General features: G+C 38.3%; 1 protein-coding gene across 2 annotated transcripts in view; it reads right to left on the bottom strand.

Annotated features, from left to right (window-relative positions):
* Positions 1 to 21780, bottom strand: part of DMD (dystrophin) — a 2087389-nt gene that overhangs the window by 357976 nt on the left and 1707633 nt on the right. For both annotated transcript variants that reach the window (XM_081221405.1, XM_081221404.1), the window contains exon 57: positions 12542 to 12698. In XM_081221405.1, coding sequence (XP_081077531.1) covers positions 12542 to 12698 — 157 coding nt within the window. The remainder of the gene's footprint in view (positions 1 to 12541; positions 12699 to 21780) is intronic.

Raw genomic sequence — 21780 nt, 5'->3', positions numbered from 1 at the left:
ATCGTGCACTACAGAATTACAGTAGCAGCAAATCCCAAGGTAAATCCATTTTATTGTGAAGGTTATATTGTCTGATGGATAGTATTTATACATCACAAATACTAACCAACTGGGTGACTTGACTGCTTGCTGATTAATTCATTCATTCACAGATATTTATTTTGAATCTGTTATGTATAAGGTAATACAGATGTAGGGACCTAATCTTTGTCCTTAAGGAGTCCACAGTTTGGCTGAGTAGGTATGTTTGTATAAAAGCATATTTTTATTCAATTAATGTTTTACCAATGCAAAGTAAAGTACAGATAAGTTAGGATTTACCTAAGGCCATCAGCTTGTTCATCACTTAGAATCCAAAGCTTGAAATTCTTAAGCCAGGCTGAAACTGAGTAAGAGCAAAAAACTTAAAAGTTTCCTGAATTACAAAAAATGTGGAAGACACATAAGTGGAAAATCCTAATGACCATGAAGCAAATGAGAAACTTAAAAAACCTGAAAGTAACAGAGAAGTCACTGATCATTCATTTTAAGCCAGGCTGAAAGTGAGTAGGAACAAAAAATAAAAGTTCTCTGAATTACAAAAAATTTGGAAGCCACAAAGGTGGAAAATCCTAATGGCTATGAAGTAAATCAGAAATAAAAAACCTGAAAGTGATAAAGAACCAAGTCATTGATTATTCTTTTTTTTTCTGTCTGTCCTGCTTGTGGAAAAAAAATTAGGGTGAATATTACCATAAATACCTAATAATACATAAATAGTAGCTCAGAACCATGTATAGAGGGGATGAAGGGTGAGATACTGATTTGCTTGAGATACCTCAGAGAAGAGAGGGGCAGGAAGAGAAGTCTGGGCACAGGTACAGACATTACAGAGAGACAAGCTGTGTTGCTTTCACCTAGAGACAGTGGTCCTATAACTAAGGATGTAAGTAAAAGCCCTTGCATTTCAAAACAGATCTCTTTCAACCATGTACAGTGTATAGTTTCCCTGGAGCTGAATTTTACCTATATTCCCACTGAAGTGGCAAGTCTATATTTGTGTCATTTGGACCAGAAATCTGAAGGAATAACTATACGTTATCGCCACATTTATTAGCAGAACTTTACAGAACCATCCTGAGAGGCAGACTGAAGTGGTGAAAAGAGCACTGTCCTGAGTAGCAGGACGCCAAAAGTTCACGTCTGGGCCGGGCCAAAACCTGGTTGCATGATCTAGGACAAGTCATAAAATCTCTCTGAGTCTTCCCATCCTCATTTGTAAAATGTAGAGGTTCGCTAAGTACCTTACCTAAGTTCTAACATCCAGTTCTAAAATTCCATAATCAACAGGTTTAGATCATTAATTGGCCACAGACCTGTTACATGGTGGCAGTTTGATATAGTCTTTCATTACTAATATTAAGAATTATAGCCATAGCTTGGCACATAGTAGATAATCAATAAATATTGTTGAATAAATAACAGAACACCCAGGTAGAAAACCAGAGTGTGTTATATGGAGGCCAGCTGGATTTAGATGCAGTCGGTGCTCGAGGGTGAAAGCCTGGTTTCGTGAATTAAGAGAAAAAAATGAATGCTGTCAATTGGGGAAAACTGAGAGATCTTTTTCTGGGTCTACTCTTATGTTCTAGATCCAAAGCCGAGAGTAATCTTTGAGTCACTAGGTGGATTTTCCTCAAGAGAAGGCTCTATTAACCCTGCCTTCTTAATCCTAGTGATTTCTTCTCTAGAGATGTTCACATCCGTACTTTCGGAAGTTCCATTATTTGAACTGCTGGTTGGGCTTTTCCTCTAGCCTGCATTAGCTAGGAGATGAGAGAACAGACAGACTCTAAATTGGAAAATTGGGATTGACACATACGCACTACTATATATACAATAGATGACTAATAAGAATCTACTGTACAGCACAGGGCCCAGGGAACTCTACTCAATACTCTGTAATGACCTATATGGAAAAAGAATCTAAAAAAGAGTGGATACGCGTATATGTATAACTGATTCACTTTGCTGTACAGCAGAAACTAACACAATTGTAAATCAATTATGCCCCCAATAAAAATGTTTAAAAACGAAAGAAAAAAAATAAAGTGATCCAACAGCGGTTAAAGTGATCTCAACAAATGGTTACTGAGTGTGCATAGGACAAGGACAGTAACACAGTCATTTCCACAAATTGATCGGTATTTTAGTTTTGTCATCCCATATCATCATTCTAGTTTCCATATTATTTCTACCTTATCTGTATGCCTCCTATACTGTTTTTACTTCTGATAAGAACGTTGCTGAAATCATTCTCTCGCCATAATGACCTTCCTCATTTTAAGAGCCACCATATTTATTGAGTCTCAAGCACGTCAGAAATATTTTAACGACTAACTGCTGATTTAGGGACAATCATTGCTCAATTAATTTGAAACCAAGATCATGGAAAAGGGCAAGATCCAAATGTGGTTAACTGGAGTACCAGAAATTTTGCCTCTAAGAATCTAAGACAAATTCATAGGGATTTTAGGAAGAAGGACATTTACCAGAAGTGGCAACAAAAAACCCAGAAAGACAAAGGGTTCACTTAATATTCATTCGACATAGTTGGTATTAGAGAAGTTATGAAAATGGGACACATGGGCTATAAAGAAAAGGTCATAATCATCTTTATTTTTTAATTGTGCTAAGAACACCTAACATGAGATCTACCCACTTAACAAAGTTTTAAGTGCACGATACAATACTGTTACCTACAGGCACTGGGTTGCACAGTAGACCTCGCGAACTTACTCATTTTGCATAACTGAAAGTTTATACTTGTTGAACAACTCCACATTTCCCCCTCTCCCCAGGCCCTCGCAACCACCTCTCTACTCTCTGCTTCTATGAGTTTGACTACATCATCATCTTTAGACAAGGTGAAAAAAGTTTATCTTATTTTCACTCTACTTCTGAAGAAAAGTGAAGATAAGGGATTATGGTATCAGACACATCTAGCCATTGTTTCAGGTACATCTAGGCATTGTTTCAGAGAGTCAACAACATGAAGAACAATATTAATTTATAAGTGAGATTAAATCAATTTGAAGCAAGTTTGAAAAAGTAAATGGACATATTTCAAGCCTGAAATTACTTAAAAAATATCGAATTTTACTGAATGAAAAAACATTTTGGAGTATCTGGGGGGGGTAATATGTTTTACAAGCTCCTGTTGAGATTTATCTTTTGGAAGTCTTTTAAACAAAAAGTTGTGTTCTCTGAGATCAAGGGCACGGGCTAGCACAGAGTCCAGCCTGCTTGCAGATCTGTGATACTGTGGAGGAATAGTTAGTGCCCACGCAGCATCGTGCACAGCTGTTTGACTCTTAATCCTAAGGTTGAGCTGCTTCCAACAACCACTGGGGAAGTCACTTCCTACAGACAATAATGTTGTTAAACTCTGAGCTCACCCTGAAAAATCACTGGTGAAAATTCAATCTGCTCCTAGGGTCATTTAGAGAATTAGGTATTAGGTCGTTGAGCCTAAACCCTAAATTTTGGAAATTCTTTCTGAAGCAATAGTGCAGATAAACGGATTATCAGGAAATCCTATGAAAAATTAATTAATACCCATTCTCAAGAGGCTCGGCCAAAATTTGAGATTGTCAAGTGTAAGTGGTGAATAATTTCTGAATCACACCATTTGTTTCTGTCTATCAACATAATCCAGAAAAGGAACTCAGTGTTTCTCTCCAGATACACACCCTCATCCATGATCATTTTGAAGTCTTTCCTGTTTCCATAAATGGCATCATCATTTCCCCATTTGTTCAAACCATAGACTTCAGAGTCATCCCTGACTCTTTGCTTTCTCTCATATTCCATACCTCATCTATCTTAAGGTCTATCAGCTCTACCTTCAAACTTTATCTTGGGTTATATAATTTTTCATCATATCTATCATTTCCATTCCAGTCCAAGCCATCATTATCTCCTTCCTAAATGACTTCAACACCCTCCTAACTTTCTCCCTGCTTTCAGTTTTGCTCCTCCTATCATCATTTCTTCACACAGCGCCAGAGTCCATTTCTGAACACATCAATCAGATCACATCATTCCTGTCTGTGGTTCTCCAGTGATGTCTCAACACACACAGAATAAAATCCACCTCCAAACTATGGCAGAAAAGACCACATTATCTGGCCTTTGCCTCTCTCAACAACCTACCACTAAGCCCATCCTGCTATTCCTTGGGCACCCCAAACCTGTTCTTACATCTTGGCCTTTACATTTGCTGCTCCTTCTGCCTAGAATATGCTTCACTCAAGGTCTTTGCTTGGCTCACTCACGCACACGGCCCTTTGCTCAACTATAATCTCTTTAGGTAGGCCACTATCTCTCAGTCTTTCTCTATCCTTATTTTGTTCATTTTCTCTTCATAGAACTGACCTGACATGATTTTATTTTATTGTTTTTTAGTTCTTTTTTTTTTGGCCATGCGGCGCAGCTTGTGGGATCTTAGTTCCCCAGCCAGGGATCAAACCCGGGGCCACAGCAGTGAGAGCACAGTCCTAACCACTGGACCACCAGGGAATTCCCCTGACGTGATTTTATATATTAACGTATTGGCTTACTGTGTGTTTCCCTCATTAAAATGTGAAGGTCTGTGGGGGCAGAGTCTTGTTTTCTTCACTACTGTACCTTCAGCCCCTGGCATAGAGTAGGCACTCAATAAATAATTACTGAAAGACTCAATGAATTCTAGAAGTCCAAGTTATGGTACAGTTTTTCCTAAAATAATGTTTTGGGGGAAATGGAAGAACACATAAAAAGATCAGGGATTCATCTGTAATTAAACAAATGTGTGTCAAAGTGCTTTGTCAAGGCAAAGTAGTACACAAATATTATTTTAAGAGTGTTTGTCAAGATATCAAAAACATTTTGACATGGTTATAAAGAGGACTGTGGTAGAGAAGTCAATTTGTAAACTATTCATAGTTTATCTTATTATAGTCATTAAACAAAAGTAGCAAATCCTAGATGACTCTGTTCTCAAGTTTTGATGATATAGCTAGTTTTCAGAAGACTTCCTCAAATGGCTAGAAATGTAGTTCTAAAAATAATTTAAAATCTTTTCTATTCAGCATTTCTAAATATGACTGCATAAAATTCCAAACTTATATGAAAGTAGCTTACTCCATTAGTGATGAAGAATCGATCACAAAGATGTCGATTTCCTCCAACCTAGTCACGCAGACATCTTAGAGGTAGATAACGAACAGTGAACTTTGCAAGGGAACCAAACTTGTTTAGAAACTCCAAGAGGCTAGGTCAATGAATGCTGGAAGGAATCACTGTATCGCAACCTTTTTCTGTTGTTGTTTTTCAGAGGTGATGGGGAACAACGCATTTACTTGGTAACACAGAGCTGACTTGAATCTTAACCTTCACAAATGGCACCTAAAGACATTTTCTATTTCTGTGGAAATAGAAGGATTCCCTTGATGAGGGAACTCATCAAGCTAACACACATACTAAAATGTACCCAAAGGAAGCAGGCCAGCATTGGTAACAGAATTAGCTTAAATAAATGTATAATCTACAACGTGATTTCAGGATAATTTTATTGAATTTCTGAGCCTCTCCCTCACTTTGTGTGACTTCTGAGGAGACTGAACATGCATAATATATGACCTGACAAATGAATAAGTAAACTACTTTATTCAAGCCTTTTCATTTGTCAACAGCATCCACACAATAATGGCTTTCTGTCTACTGTTTTAATAATGTATGTATTGATTACTTCCATCTAAATCTTAACCAGAAAATCTCAGGAAGCTTTGAAGGTGTCCTTAATGGTCTCCAGGGAAGGAATTACAGAGTTTTAAATTGAAAGATGAAAACCGAATGACAAACAATTTCATTAGTAAAAATGCAAACAAAAAGTCATTACCTACAGTGTTCTTATAATCAAGACCTAATTTCCATTTAAATTTGGGGTGGGATGAAGAGAATTAAATAAACTCATGGTTTATTGCAGTTCTCCTTAGAAATTCCCCACTATGATTTGCTCCTTTAAAACTCTCTCTAGGTTAATCACAGGAGTAGACAAGTAATAAATATCACTTTAGTGACTGCTCAAGTAAAACAAAGGAAGTCAGTTTTAAAAATATATCTGGACCGGGATAATACACACTTCACTGAAAATGGGTCAGTCTAGTGAGGCAAGTAATGAGGAACCGTAAAAGCCAGGATAATGTATTCAAAAGATATAAAAATTGGTCAGTTTATATTTGCTAAGGCACATTTGAGCTTTAATTATTTAGAATACTTCACCACATATGGAACATTATTTTATTAATTAGTCCTCAGAGCCATTCCCGTTGCAGTTGTTATGGTGCCCAGCTGGTTTGGGGAACACAGATCCACTCCCATGGGTACAAAAAACTGCTTTGGGGAGTGAGACTGCAGTCCCCAACTACCTGTGTGGACTGTCTTATAACCTTACCTACAGCAGAGTAATTGAGATTGACTGTATATTTTTGCTTTAAGAGTACAAGACATATGTTATTTTGCTATAAAACTTTATCATTAATCTGCAATGATATACTAAGAAAATATAAATGACCTGTTTTACAAGCATTCGGATTTATAGAAAAAAAGTGAAAAATATTTAATTAGTATTTACACTTTTGACATTTTAATGGGATTTGTATTCCCACTAGATAGTAAACAGGTGATTTTTAAAAAGTGACACACCAAATACATGGGGAACAAGGGTACAATAAAAAGTGAGCCATCTTGATACCAAACATTTTATATAAACAGTCTTTGGAGCAAGAAACCCATAAAGAGCAAGATAGTTTATGATCCTGGAAACATGGTAAAGTAAAACAAAAGTCTACAAATACAAACTCTGTTCAAGACTAGATCTTGAGAGAGTTTTGCAATGATTGTGTTTCTTTTACCTCTTCCTAATTGGATTCAGAAGATCTGATAGAGAGACCCAATTTCAAGGGTTTTCCTTTGTTGTTTTTGTCCACAGGCAATGAGAGCATCACTAACTAGACAGCAACTCCACTACAACTATAAAGGGGCTACTGCATAAATGTGACAAAACTGAGTAAACAGGGTGCAGAATTGTTCTCTCATCAACACTTAGGAGTGATGATGTTCTTTGAGGGAGTGTTGTGTGACAAGGATTTTTCTTAAGGATACAAAGAGAATTTCATGAAAACACTGGACCAGACTGCAAGTAAAAACGGTGGGCATCAAAGTAGCTTTACACACTATGAAAAGATGCTTACTTAGGAGTAAAGACAAAAAAAGATGCAAGTGAGGAAGGAACATCACTCTCTATTCTTTCTTTCCCTGCCCTGGATCACAGTAGACTAGAGAGGAAGGAACAAAAGATTAGTTCATTGGCTGCTTTCCTCCCTTCCTGCCTCCTAATCTTCTTTCCTCAATTCCTATGTTCCTTTATCTATTCACTGTCTATCATGTACTAGACACTTTATAAGGTGCTAGGTATAAAAATGACAACGCTCTTCCCAAAAGCAAGCTTCTTGGAGCCCAAGGCCAGAGAGGAACACAGAGACCTGGAAACAAGCAAAAGAAGGCAGTAGAGCTAGCATCAAGAGAGCAAGAGGAAGGGCAGTGAGAAAAGAAAAGACTGGGGCCAGACCAGCCAGATGGGACTTTGGGGTCCTTGCTGAGGATTTTTGGTCGTTTCCCAAGGGCACTGAAAAGCCACTGAAGAGTATTAAGATGAGGAATGACATAATTCAATTTATATTTTTACATAGATTACTCTGATTGAAATGTTGATTGCATTGTAGGGTGTTAAGAGTAGATACAGAAAAGTGAGGAGAAAAGCTCTCTTGTAACAGTGGCAATAACTACAGTAGACAGAGTCAAGAAAGGTAAATTGACCCAGTGATGTGTTAGCGTTGGAAGGCTGGAGGTTGGTCATCCTGAAAAGGTACTATGTCAGTCTGCACTGGTGTCGTTTGGATAGGAGAAACTCTTTAGTTAGATCCTCCAATCATTAGGGTTTTGTAGATTACAGCAACAAAAAGATAAAGAAGCAAAGGATTTTAGGGTCTTGAAAAAGTTATTAAAATGCTTGATGATTGAACCTAAGTTGGACTTGGAGGGAGATAAAGATAGAAGATCACTGGAACTAATGTATAGAACAAAGAGCTATCAATGGGCTGGAGATCCTGATATGTCAAAGAAAGGGAGTAAGTGGGTATCTGAATAAGTACACTAGCCAAGTGGGGATTAATTCTCTTCAATATGGTGCATGTTACCCATAACTCTAGCATCACATCTCTCCAAAGCATATTACCGGTCATGAGATTCATGAGTAAGAGGACCGAGAATGATATGTGCTAACATTTTATCGCTGTTAGCAGGCAACCAAAGCCAATAATCAGGGAGAGTGAGACTGTATTTATAACAAAATGGTGGCTAGAAGGGACTGTGGAAAAACTACGTAGACCAAATTCCTCATCTTATACCTGAAGAACAAAGTAGCAATCACCATCTAACTTATAGATGAATAGGGCTAGAATCTCAGCCTCCTGAATCCTAGGGCACTTGTCCAATGATTCATTTTCTTTGATTTCTGGAACTAGAATAAAATTACACCTTTGGTAGAAATTCTGTCTCATTTCACCATATCATATAATAATGCATTCTATTTAAAATGCCCATCCTTCTCAGTGAATGCTCTTCTACATATACACCGGAGTGTTTTCACTGTTTATTCAAAGTTAGAACACTTAAAAAATTATAGCTATTATATCACACCCTACCACAAAAGCTACCTTAATATTGTGAATTATATGAAGGGGAATGGCTAAAGGAGAAACTGGCAGTTTCCTTGGCAATTTTTTATAGACTCTGGGGTCTTCCCTCATGTTCTCTTCCCTTTTTGTCATCTCCTATATCCTCCTCTCTGGAATAATATAAACTCTTGACCTTTCTTCAAGATGCCAGTTTTTGCTATGTCTCCATAGATATCTTTCCTTTAAGTGCTGAACATATAAAAGTGGCACCATTTTATCAAGCTTTCATTGTTTGGTGGTAATTTACTTGGTTTTCTATTCCCTTGTGTTGTTTATGTACCTTTTATTCTCATTTCAAAAACACCTATCAGGGCCTCCCTGGTGGCTCAGTGGTTGAGAGTCTGCCTGCCGATGCAGGGGACACAGGTTCATGCCCCGGTCCGGGAAGATCCCACATGCTGCGGAGCGGCTGGGCCCGTGAGCCATGGCCACTGAGCCTGTGCGTCCGGAGCAACGGGAGAGGCCACAACAGTGAGAGGCCCGCGTACCGCAAAAAAAAAAAAAAAAAACAGAACAAAAACAAAAACAAAAAAACCCCCACCTATCAGTATCCACCATATGGCAGACACTTTGCTAGGTACTAGGGTCTTAGAGGTCAGCAAGGCGAAATCTCTGCCTTCCTCACTCTGAGTCTAGTAGAGGAGACAAAAATATAATGAAAAACAAACAAAGGAAAGAAACAATTAGACAGCCTCTTCAATAAGTGGAGCTGGGAAAACTGGACAGCTACATGTAAAAGAATGAAATTAGAACACGCCCTAACACCATACACAAAAATAAACTCAAAAAGGATTAAAGACCTAAATGTAAGGCCAGACACTATCAAACTCTTAGAAGAAAACAGGAAGAACACTCTTTGACATATATCAAGCAAGATCCTTTCCTTTTTGACCCAGCTCCTAGAGAAATGGAAATAAAAACAAAAATAAACAAATGGGACCTAATGAAACTTAAAAGCTTTTGCACAGCAAAGGAAACCACAAACAAGATGAAAAGACAACCTTCAGAATGGGAGAAAATATTTGCAAATGAAGCAACTGACAAAGGATTAATCTCCAAAATTTACAAGCAGCTCATGCAGCTCAATATCAAAAAAACAAACAACCCAATCCAAAAATAGGTGGAAGACCTAAATAGACATTTCTCCAAAGAAGATATACAGATTGTCAACAAACACATGAAAGGATGCTCAACATCATTAATCATTAGAGAAATGCAAATCAAAACTACAATGAGATATCATCTCACACCGGTCAGAATGGCCATCATCAAAAAATCTACAAACAACAAATGCTGGAGAGGGTGTGGAGAAAAGGGAACCCTCTTGCACTACTGGTGGGAATGTGAATTGGTACAGCCACTATGGAGAACAGTATGGAGGTTCCTTAAAAAACTACAAATAGAACTACCATAAGACCCAGCAATCCCACTCCTGGGCATATATCCTGAGAAAACCATAATTCAAAAAGAGTCATGTGCCACAATGTTCATTGCAGCTCTATTTACAATAGCCAGGACATGGAAGCAACCTAAGTGTCCAGCGACAGATGAATGGATAAAGAAGATGTGGCACATATATACAATGGCATATTACTCAGCCATAAAGGGAAACGAAATTGAGTTATTTGTAGTGAGGTGGATGGACCTAGAGTCTGTCATACAGAGTGAAGTAAGTCAGAAAGAGAAAAACAAATACCACATGCTAACACATATATACGGAATCTAAAAAAAAAAGTCATGAAGAACCTAGGGGCAAGACAGGAATAAAGATGCAGATCTACTAGAGAATGGACCTGAGGACACGGGGAGGGGGAAGGGTAAGCTGGGATGAAGTGAGAGAGTGACATGGACATATACACACTACCAAACGTAAAACAGATAGCTAGTGGGAAGCAACCGCATAGCACAGGGAGATCAGCTCCGTGCTTTGTGACCACCTAGAGGGGTGGGATTGGGAGGGTGGGAGGGAGGGAGACGCACGAGGGAAGAGATATGGAGACATATGTATATGTATAACTGATTCACTTCGTTATAAAGCAGAAACTAATACACCATTGTAAAGCAACTATACTCCAATAAAGATGTTTAAAAAAAAAGAAACAGTTGATAGCTGTTGGAGAATGCTAATGAGCAAGTTGTTATTCTGAAGACTGGTAAAGTACAAACATTTACTGCACCTGTCCTAGACGAACTATATCCTGGGTACCCAAATTGTGGATGAGTATACATTTTCTTTTCATAGAAGTACTCCAGCTAATAAATGAAGAAGAAATGATAGAAATAGGCAATCATCACATTGCAACCCCTAGCCATTGATCATTAATAGCTGCCAAAAATCACACACACACAAGAGAAAACAAGACACTGTGTACCTCCTGGTGATGGAAAAATACATTACTATCTATGAAGCGGTCTCATCAAAAAAAGGCAAACTCGAATACAATCAAACCTGTAGAACTACACTGTTCAACAGAATAGCCACTAGCCATATCTGAGCCCTTGAAATGTGGCCAGCCTGAATTGAGTTGTGTTGTAACCATTTTAACTGTAAATTTTTATGTCAATTACATGTCAAAATGACAATAATTACTGTTCTATAGTTATGTTAGATGCAACCATTAGAGGAAACTGGGTGAAATGTGTAGGGAGACTCTCTGTACTATTTTTGTAACTTACTGTGAATCTGTAATTACTTCAAAATAAAAAGTGAAAAAAAAGTGGGGGGGATTTAAAAGACAAATTAGCCAAGTGCAATGTCTGGACCTTATTTCAATTCTTATTTAAACCAAAAAACCGAAACCCCAAAAACCTGTTAAAACATTTAAGACATGTATATGAGAAATGGAAATTTGAATACTGCCTTGGTATTTGTCATGATAAAATTATTGACATTTAGAAAGTATTATAGGGCTTCCCTGGTGGCGCAGTGGTTAAGAATCCACCTGCCAATTCAGGGGACACGGGTTCCAGCCCTGGTCTGGGAAGGTCCCACATGCCGCGGAGCAACTAAGCCCGTGCGCCAAAATTACTGAGCCTGTGCTTTAGAGCCCACAAGCTGCAACTACTGAAGCCCGAGCACCTAGAGCCCATGCTCCACGACAAGAGAAGCCACCGCAATGAGAAGCCCGTGCACCGTAACGAAGAGTAGCCCCTGCTCGCCGCAACTAGAGGAAGCCCGCGCACAGCAATGAAGACCCAATGCAGCCAAGAATAAAATAAATAAATTTTTAAAAATGTATTATAGTAACAACGTGGTTACCTTTAAAGAGCAAATTCTTATCTTTTAGAGACACTTTATCAAATATTCATGAATTAAATGATCCATGCCTGAGATTTGCTTTTAGATAATGGAGGACAACGTAGAGGTGTAGAAGAAGTAAGGTTGGCCATGAATTGATAACTTGGTCTTGATGGGTACACAGGTGTTTATTATAGAATTATGTCGCTTTAGCATACGTTTAATATTTTCCAAAATAACATTTTAAATATCGCCAAAAGACATGGACAAATCTTAAATGATATTAGTAATGCAGATGCTTTTGACATTTAAAATATGATGGCTTGGATTATTTCTAATTGACCCTTGGACTAGAGGAGTAAAAAAAGATTTCTCTTCCACTTGATTTCTTTTCCTTTTTCAACCTAGTTTCAATCAAAACTAATTTTAAAACAGTCATTGAATGCTTACTATGTGCAAATCACTATGCTTAAAAATATCCTACCCTGTGTACATCATTCTGCTTCTGAACTGCTGGGAAATCGCCTCCGATAGGTGCCTGCCGGCTTAACTCATCATCTTTCAGCTGTAGCCACACCAGAAGTTCCTGAAGAGAAAGGTGCAGACGCTTCCACTGGTCAGAACTGGCTTCCAAATGGGACCTGAAAAATAGCAGGAGCAAACTATCAGAATATCTAGAAAGATAACTGATGGTTCTAACAATCCCACTAAAGGTACATTGGTTGGTTACCTCCACAGTGTGTAAACGTACTGTGAATTACATAGCAGTCCTCAATAAAAATCCAGCTACCTGCTTTTGAGAGCAACAAAATGGGGGTATTTTGATGGCAACATGGAGGGAAGACAGTGTTTAGTTATATGTTTATTTCCACATGCAGAATTCTGAGACTTTTGGCATGAAATATACACTGGAATGGACTGCTTTCCTGTAGTGTTGCAGTCACTGATTCTTAATGTTTCTGGTAGAAGAACCTGGACCCAGTGACTAAAATAAACCACTCAGTTTTCGTGTGACTCATGCTAGTACTGGAATTCTTTCTGCTTTGAGAAATGGAAAGGTCTCTCCCCACATTTTGAGTTTTCCATTTCTACACCCTAGGCAGCCTCTTCCATTGACTCCTTCCATCTGGCATCTGTTCCTTTCTGCTCCTCTTCCCATATGCTTCTCCTCCTTCTCTACCCTTCTTTATTCGTGTGCACCTGGGATTTGTTTTCACCAAGTTCCAACATTTTCCGCTTTGTTTCCTTTGTGTAAAATGTACTGAGACAACAATTCACGTAGAAAAGTAAAATCAGACATTTGCCTGAAAGCCTCCCCCCAAAACGTGAATAATTTAGGCAAGAGGCTGAGTGCTTTACCATCAACTGCCTTTAGAACACGTTAATCCATAGAAGGCATTTAAGAATATACAAATGAATGATCTGTGTTATAAAATCCACATTTCACTTGAGGATGAGAAGCTAAATTAAGAAAATAAATCATCATCCAGAAAACAAAGAAACGCAGAACTTTAGCAAAGCTCTATCCTCAGGTAAATCAAGAATTATGCTGCATTACTTACATCTTACCAGCAATTATTAATTAATTCATAAACATTAATGCTGCCTATAAGTATAATATAGCCTCTAATGCTGCAGAGATTGAAATGTAAAGCAACCAGGTAGAACAACATTTCCCTTTGCCATTTGATACCTTAGCCTGACATTTCAAATACAATTCTTCTGCTGGCCTTAGTCAAACAGAATCACCAAATAGTACCTAGGTGCTGAAATTAAACTATTCTAAACTTTCTGAAGGATAATTTGATGATACATAAATGTCTTTAAAATCTGCAAATATAATGACCCACAAGCTTAAATTCAAGGAACTTATACTAAGAAAGTAACTGGGAAAGCATGCAAAGATACAGGTAGAAAACTGCTATTTACAGCATACTTATGATTGATACAAAGTTGAAACAACTTAAATATTCAGTACTAGGAAATTGGTTACATACACAATGGTGAACTCATACAATGCATTGTTCAAGTCCTGTGAATCCTATGCCATGTTCAATGTGATGACATAGGCAAATGTTCATGGACATGGACAAGATCATCCTGTCAGTCACTAAGTGAGAAAGTAGGTTACAAAAACGTACATAATCTATTTTTCCAAAATGTTTGTGTGTGTGCACATGCTGGACTATGCATGAAAAAATTCTGAAACGACAACTAGTTTATCCCTCAAAGGTGGATTTACAGGTGATTTATTCCTTCATCTTTATACTTTTCCAAATTGTCAGAATTCTCTGTTGTGAGCCATATAAACATTACATTCAGAAAAATTGAAGGTATTTCCATCAGGGAAATTAAATTGTTCAAGACTCTAAGGACATTTTTAGCTAAGAAATGAATCATGAAGTATCATAAATATCATGAATTAAATATAATAGTGTAGACTGCATATGGTGTAGAGGTCAGTTCTTTTATGTTTCTGTTCTCTCCTCCTATTTCACTTTTCCAGGATAAGCCTAAGTGAGAACTCCCTATGCAAGATTTTAGCTGTTTAATGACATGTAATGACTACTGGTTACGGGGATTCCCTGGGGTATCTGGAATTTGCAGCTTGGTCCCCTTGAGGGTGAAAGAGGCTGTCAAGCAGGATATTTTGAAAGGTAGAGAGAGGCATAGTACAGCCATGGAAAGGCAGCACATTGTAGATGAGCCACTGATTAAATAAATATTTACTGAGCCCCTCTCAGTCCCAAGCAGGCATGGGGGGGGTAGGGAGGGGGGAAGGTAAGGGAGGATATAAAGACGTCTAATGCCTGGCCTCCATCTGTCTGGTAAAGGAAATAACGCATCCCTGTGGTGGAGAGGTCTACAGGACTGATATGCCGAAGGGCAGGCGGCCTAAGGTGAGGCCTCCAGCTGCTGCTTCATTTACATAAGGAGGTGCTACAACCCACCCCCACCTGGCCCCCTGGCCAGGGCCGATGAAACCCTTTGTGTCCCCTAGGAGAGAGGAAAAAAAAAAAAAAGAGCACTGAGACCCAGGGAATTCAGTTCTAAAGGATCTAAGAGAAACTCCATAGCGTGAGATAGGGAAGCTGTGAAGAGCAAGGGACACGGGACAGTCAAGAGAGTTAACAGAGGAACAGAAGAAGGACCTGGGATCACGAGTGACAAAAAGCTCTCAAATATCGGGATGAGGGGGCCTTCCTTATTCATCCCTAAGGCATGGAGTTAAGTCACTTTTCTGAATGTCTGATCAACTTAAGTACATATCAAATGACTTTCTGTTCCTTGCTAAAGCCTGAGAGTGAAAGGGAAGATGTGATACGAGGACAAAAACTTATACAAAAAGCTTATAAAAGACAGAGGACACTGGGTAGGGGTTGGAGAGGAGAAACTCAGACAACGGCTCCTGATTTAAAACAACACAAAGATGTCCAATCTAAAGCCATGGTTCTCAAACTTTAGTGTGCCTAAGAAACATTTGAGCAGCCTGCTTAAAGTACAGACTCCTAGGTTCCATCCCCAGAGTTTCAGTACTTTAAAAGAAATTTTTATTGAAGTATAGTTGATTTACAATATTATATTAGTTTCATGTGTACAGCATAGTGATTTGGTATTTTTGCAGATTATACTCCATTATAAGTTATTACAAGATAATGGTTATAACTTCCCATGCTATACAATATATCCGTGTTGATTGTCCATTTTATACGTAATAGTTTGTAACTGTTAATCCCATACCCTTAATTTGTCCCTCCTCTCTTCCCTCTCCCCTTTGGTAACCACACGTTTGGAATCTAAAATATAATACAAATGAGGGCTTCCCTGGTGGCACAGTGGTTGAGAGTCCGCCTGCCGATGCAGGGGACACGGGTTCATGCCCCGGTCCGGGAAGATCCCACACGCTGCGGAGCGGCTGGGCCCATGAGCCATGGCCGCTGAGCCTGTGCTCCGCAACAGGAGAGGCCACAACAGTGAGAGGCAAGCGTGCCGCAAAAAATAAAAAAATAAAAATAATAATAATACAAATGAAAGTATATGCAAAACAGAAACAGATTCACAGATACAATTCCTGTAACTTGAACAAGAATCTTTACAACTCAGCAGGTGAGCTCCAGGACCATTCTCTGAGGAAGAATTTCTTGAAGTATTTCCTATGTGCCCTAAACATTACTTGTCAGTCTCCACGGGGCAAAGGTGCTATTTGTCAGTGACATGATTTTGAAGGAGGTCTAGATGTAATGAAATGCTCTGAGCTCAGAGAACATTTTCTCTGGCTATATGCTAAGCTTGGGAAGTGTATTCAAGACACGTTTCTAATGCGTTTGTTGGAAGCAGCTGCCCTATTTTTATTTTCAAGATTGTATACCACATATTTCTAAATGATTAACCTATGTTTGTATTTGGGATTTTTCCTGAAAATGTTTCTTTGTATTTGTAATGACCTTTTCCCCCTGGTTTTAAGGAACCTTAGAGATTATTCAACTCGCTTGTTTTGCAAATGTGGGAACTGAGATACAAAGGTATAAAGACACCTGCTGAGGCACATAACTTGAGCTGTCATATTTAGATTTGGGAAATGGAAACTACAAACCTCCCTATATGAGGAAATCCTTAACCTTGATGGTTTTCACCAAATGTTTTGGATCCCTGAGCAAAAAGGCTTCCTGCTAATTGGCAAATATACTCTATTTACCCCTACCTGCTCAACAGAGAATAAAACAGGAGGTTTGAAGCTACACACTTAGCTTCTATCCATTTTCTATTAATCTTTATTAGTGAAGACAAGAGCTTAGGGGTTACTAGCTTTTAACAACAGAAGTAGCGATCTTTAATAAGCAGATAATTTCTATAACTTGTAAGGTTTAGGTAAAATGCAGAACCTTTAGGCGTGTTGGGATATATAGTTTGGGCTTTAAGAAACTCTTCACTGTCAGGACTCTAATAAGAATTATAGGGCTGCTAAAGTGAATGTTATTTCTCCAGACACCGATACTTCAAGTATGATTCAGTTGATGCCTAGTTTGAAATCCTTAATAAAACTTTACTCTGAAAGGCAACTATTCTTAAAGCAAAATGTGTTATATTGAAGTCATTTTTCACTTTGACTTCCTTTATAAAACTAACAATATATCCCTGTATATCTTTGGTACCTTTGGTAAAAAGATAGCATGTAAGCATACAGAAAGAAAAGGTAAGAATGCAGAAATAATAAGGAACCGCAGAAATAAAATGGGAGTTATGGGGCTTTAAATAAAGAGAAGCCCAAAGAGAAGTAAACACTTTTTTCCCAGATGGGCCATGAACTCCAACTTTCAAACATAATTAACATCCCAAGAGTAAGAAAGGGAAGGTTGGAGATACTCAACATCCAAGTAGCATTTTTCTCTCACTCAAAGGTAAAAAGACTTTGCTTTCTTTTGCTCTTTCTTTGTCCTCCATTACAGCAAGACCTCTAATTATTCTAATTTCTAACACCGAGTACTTTCTAAGAGATTTATTGCTGCTGTGGACTATATAATGTTGGTGTCCTCAGGTCTCAAATTAATGTTCAAAATTTCATAAAAGGGATTATCTTTATATAATATCTACAAGTTTTTCCCCCAAGGATAACAATCTCACAGAATGTAAGTTTTGCTGAAATTATGTGGACGTCATATGTGATTCTCATAGTTAATAATACATACAATAATCTGGAAAATATAATCTGGTGGCAGATTAAATTGAAATCTTCATACATGTTTCTTATGCACTTGATCACTTCTCAAATTATTCATATTTTCAAAATTAAAAATGCAAGTTTTGTAGATACAGAATATTTTAGAATGAGAAACACTTTATTTGACTAATCACCATCCTGATGTTGGATAATGTCATCAGTGACTGTGTGTGTGTGTGTGCACGCGTGCGTATGTGTATGTATACACGTAAGCAGAAAATTTTCACTCTATTTTTCTCCCACTTAAAGCAGTTAATCTTTTGTTTGACGGCACTCAGCTATCACTGAGTATTTACTTCTCTTTCTTATACCTCTTGGACAAAATGCAGTGTGATAACGCATGTGGAACAGGTGGCATCTACTTTCCTTGAACTAAATTATGAGATACCATTTCAATTAAAGTATTCTTTTCTCTCAAAGATATTGTATCAGTATTTACTTTCTCTTATACCGTATCTTTGAACTTAATCACTTCTTTTCAATATAAGAAAACCAAGGTAGAAAAGCTCAATAATTTGCCTAGGTTTATAAAGAGTGATTGTAGAATTAAAAATAATAGAATTGTAGAATTGCCAGGAAACTTGAAGAGACCACCCATGTGTCTGGTCAAACTTCCTCATTTCAGTGAGAGAGAAAATTCAAGTCTGAAGCAGTTAAGTGACTGGCTAAAGATCAGATGTTAGGTAGTAACAGAGCCAGAGGAGAAGCTAGGTCACCCAACTGTTGGTCCAAGACCCTTTCTACTCCACCTCACTGACTCATTTATAGCCTGGAGTTTTGTATTTATCTAATTTAGCTGAAGGCAGCAAGCACAGCCCTATGAAACAACTCATGAGTACTTCAAGGAACTTGCCATCAAGTGTAAATGAGAATAGTACAGGGAAGACCTGGTAAAGGAACAGTCAGAAAGCGAAATCTTGATTATGGAATCTGAGTCAAAATCTGGAGGCTCAGAGGAGAGATGGTGTTCCAAGTGTGAGGATCGGCAAATGGCTGTACTCATACGGGACAGTGAGAAAATTGTTGGAGAGCAGGAATGGGGTTAGAAAGCAGCATTTACTTGACTCAGAGAATCCATTTTGGGCAGTAACTAGATTGCCGCTTGGGGACGAATGAAGTGGGAGGCAGAGGAAGGACAGAGAGGGAAGGGGTCAGCAGGGGCTTATTAGGCATAGTTGGTAGAGAGTGGAAGGGTCACTAGATCCTAGTGACTAAATATAAGCTTCACGAGAGCAACGATTTACTTTTGTCTGTTTTGTTCACTGTTGTATCCTCCGTGCCTGGAAGAGTGCCTAGTACATAGTAAACATTCAGTAAATATTTCTTGAATGAACAAATAAATGAATGAGTGAAATACGGGCACCAACAAGACTGAAGTTCTTGACCAAAGGAATAACGTGATAGAAACAGTGTCCAAGGAAGAATATTTTTGTAAATGTGTAATGCATGGTCTCAATATGTAAAGAAAGAGAGCCAAATCCATCAGTATGGAATGACATGATGAAGACTTCAATCAATCAATCAATCAATCAATCAATCAGAACCACAATCACAAGAAGAGAAAGACAGGGCAGAAGGAAGATAAATGGAGGGTAAAAGACATAATGTGGACTTAGATCTGCAAGCACAACGATACCGCTTATGAGTCAATGGAACACAAAGGGAAACTTCAGCATCGTTTCTGTTCAGACTCAATGTTTTCTCATTAAAAAATGGATACCTGTGAAATTAAGCGCTAATGTGTTTATATTTTGAAATATAAAAATGGCTTCAGAATCTCTTATGAAATCATGAACAACTGAAATTTTTTAGTATAATATGTCATAGTTGAGGTAAACACAGGGATGTTTCTCCAGGGTACCTTTGCAAGTTTTTTTTTTTTAAATTGTGGTGACTTTTCACTACAAAATAATGGCGACAGAGGAACTGACTAGATTGGCAATGCAAGCTTATGTGTCACTGATGGTTCGGTACGTAACTCTTCCAGGGTTCATCTATCCTATTTCATAACAATCCCCAATTACTACCTCTACTGTGCTTCTCTCAACTGAACCCTGCCATTCAGTACGGATTGACTGATACCCTTATCTCAACCAAGCGTCAGGAAATAAACCGAATCGCTTTGATGTGAAGAATTTCTTCCTCACTTTTTATAAGTGAGTGTTGATAACACATTCTGTATTATTCGAGAGGCCTACTTAAAAGCCAAAACCGTTGATCTGAGTATTTAAATTCTAGAATTTGCAGTACCTCAGATGAGCTAAGGTAACTGTTTTCTACTTGATTAATGCCAGCAAGAATTAAACTGCAGTAGCTGGCTTATGGGAAATTGCTGAGAAGGAAGAGCCCATATCTTGGCTGACATGCTGTTTGCCGCTTTCAATCCTCCTTTTATTTCATCAAGTTCACATGAAAGAGAGAAAAGGCACTGAGTGATGTTCAGAACAGTTACAGCACCTTTCTTTTTCCCTCCCGGAAAAAAAGAAGAACTTTCTTTTCTTTCCTTTATCTACCGATATCTTTCCCATCTCACAAGTTTCATTCCTTTGTAATGACATGTTATGCAAGTGGCCGGTGTCGTTACATATACTCACCTCTCTGAGAGGTGAAGCTGTAGAACGGGAATGGAGCCTCCCTATCTTTGAAAATGCCATCGCCCGTTGTTGCCCACAACTCATCACCGACACATCAATACAACATTCATGGATCAAATAGGGAGATAAAAATGGGTGTCTTGGAAGCTAGGGTGCAAATTTGGGGGGAAAACCACAGAAATAAAAATAAATCCTTTCCTCCTCCCAGAAATCTGCTCTTGTGTTTCATCCTTTCCCTTATTAAGTATTTATGTGTAAAAGTTAGGTGGGTCTTACCTTCTCCTTCTTCCTTTATACTCTACGGCATAACACAACTGTTCAAAGCTCAGACTCTGGAGCCAGACTCCCCGTGTTCAGATCTTAGATCTGCCACTTACTAACTAAGTGACCTCGGGGAAGTTATTTAGCCACTCCGTGTGTTACTTTCTTCAAATGCAAAGAGAGGATAATAATAGAATCTAACTGTTAGAGTTGCTGAGAGCATTAAATGGGTGGACAAGTCTAAAGTGCCCACGACATTGCACAGTATGTGATACACCACGTAAGTGTGAGTTGCTATCATCATAATTCTGTCATATTACGTGCAGATTTTTACAAGAGTGCTTTCAAATGAATACATTTCATTTACATTTTTTCCTCATTTATAGAAGTAAAGATACTCTATGTCCAAATTTGGGACAACTTAGAAGAGCTATAAAGAAGAAAAATCATCTCCCTCCTGTAATCTTACGACCTAGAGGTAGTAACAACTCCCAGTGTTGAGTGCATTCCACTAGTCCTCTTCTACCTCCCTCCACTACCACTGCTCCTCTAGACACAGAAGAAAACACAAGGTACTTTTATAAAGAGACGTGAATTAGACAAAGCAACGGATTAGAAAGCAGGAAGCCTAACTTCCACTCCCTGTACCTCCCATGCCACTTAGGTGACCCTGGGCATTTCACTCTCTCTCTCTGCTCTCTGCCCCTCCACTGAACTAGTGCAAAACAGGTACAGCAAGAGCTTCACTCTGCCCTCTTCACAGCAATGCTGAGACACTTTCATTAACTTCTCAAGAGAATGCTGCTACGCACAAAAGGGCAAAGTACAAAACAGGTGTGTACAGAACAGCTAAAGGCTTAGTTTACAGGGTATATGGTAACACAATCTGAGAGGAAGCAAAAGGCAGGCAGTTGTTATAATCTCTCCTTGGCTGTGGGAGCTATGGCGAGGTCTCCTTTAAAATATTAATTATAATGTGTTATGGGTATTTAAAGAATGTCCTCACTTATGCATTTAGAATAATGCCAGAGAAAGAATCCCATAATAAACAGACGTTAGTTTTATCATTTGTTGAATAACCCTGTGATAAACCAAGAGAGAACACTATGAAATCAGGATAGCTGTGTTCCTCATTTGAATTCACTCTGA

This window comes from Mesoplodon bidens, assembly GCF_964165515.1.
Source record: "Mesoplodon bidens genome assembly, chromosome: X".
Lineage (NCBI taxonomy): Eukaryota > Metazoa > Chordata > Mammalia > Artiodactyla > Ziphiidae > Mesoplodon > Mesoplodon bidens.
The sequence above is the reverse complement of the archived record's forward strand: the minus strand, read 5'-3'. Positions and strand labels throughout refer to the sequence as shown.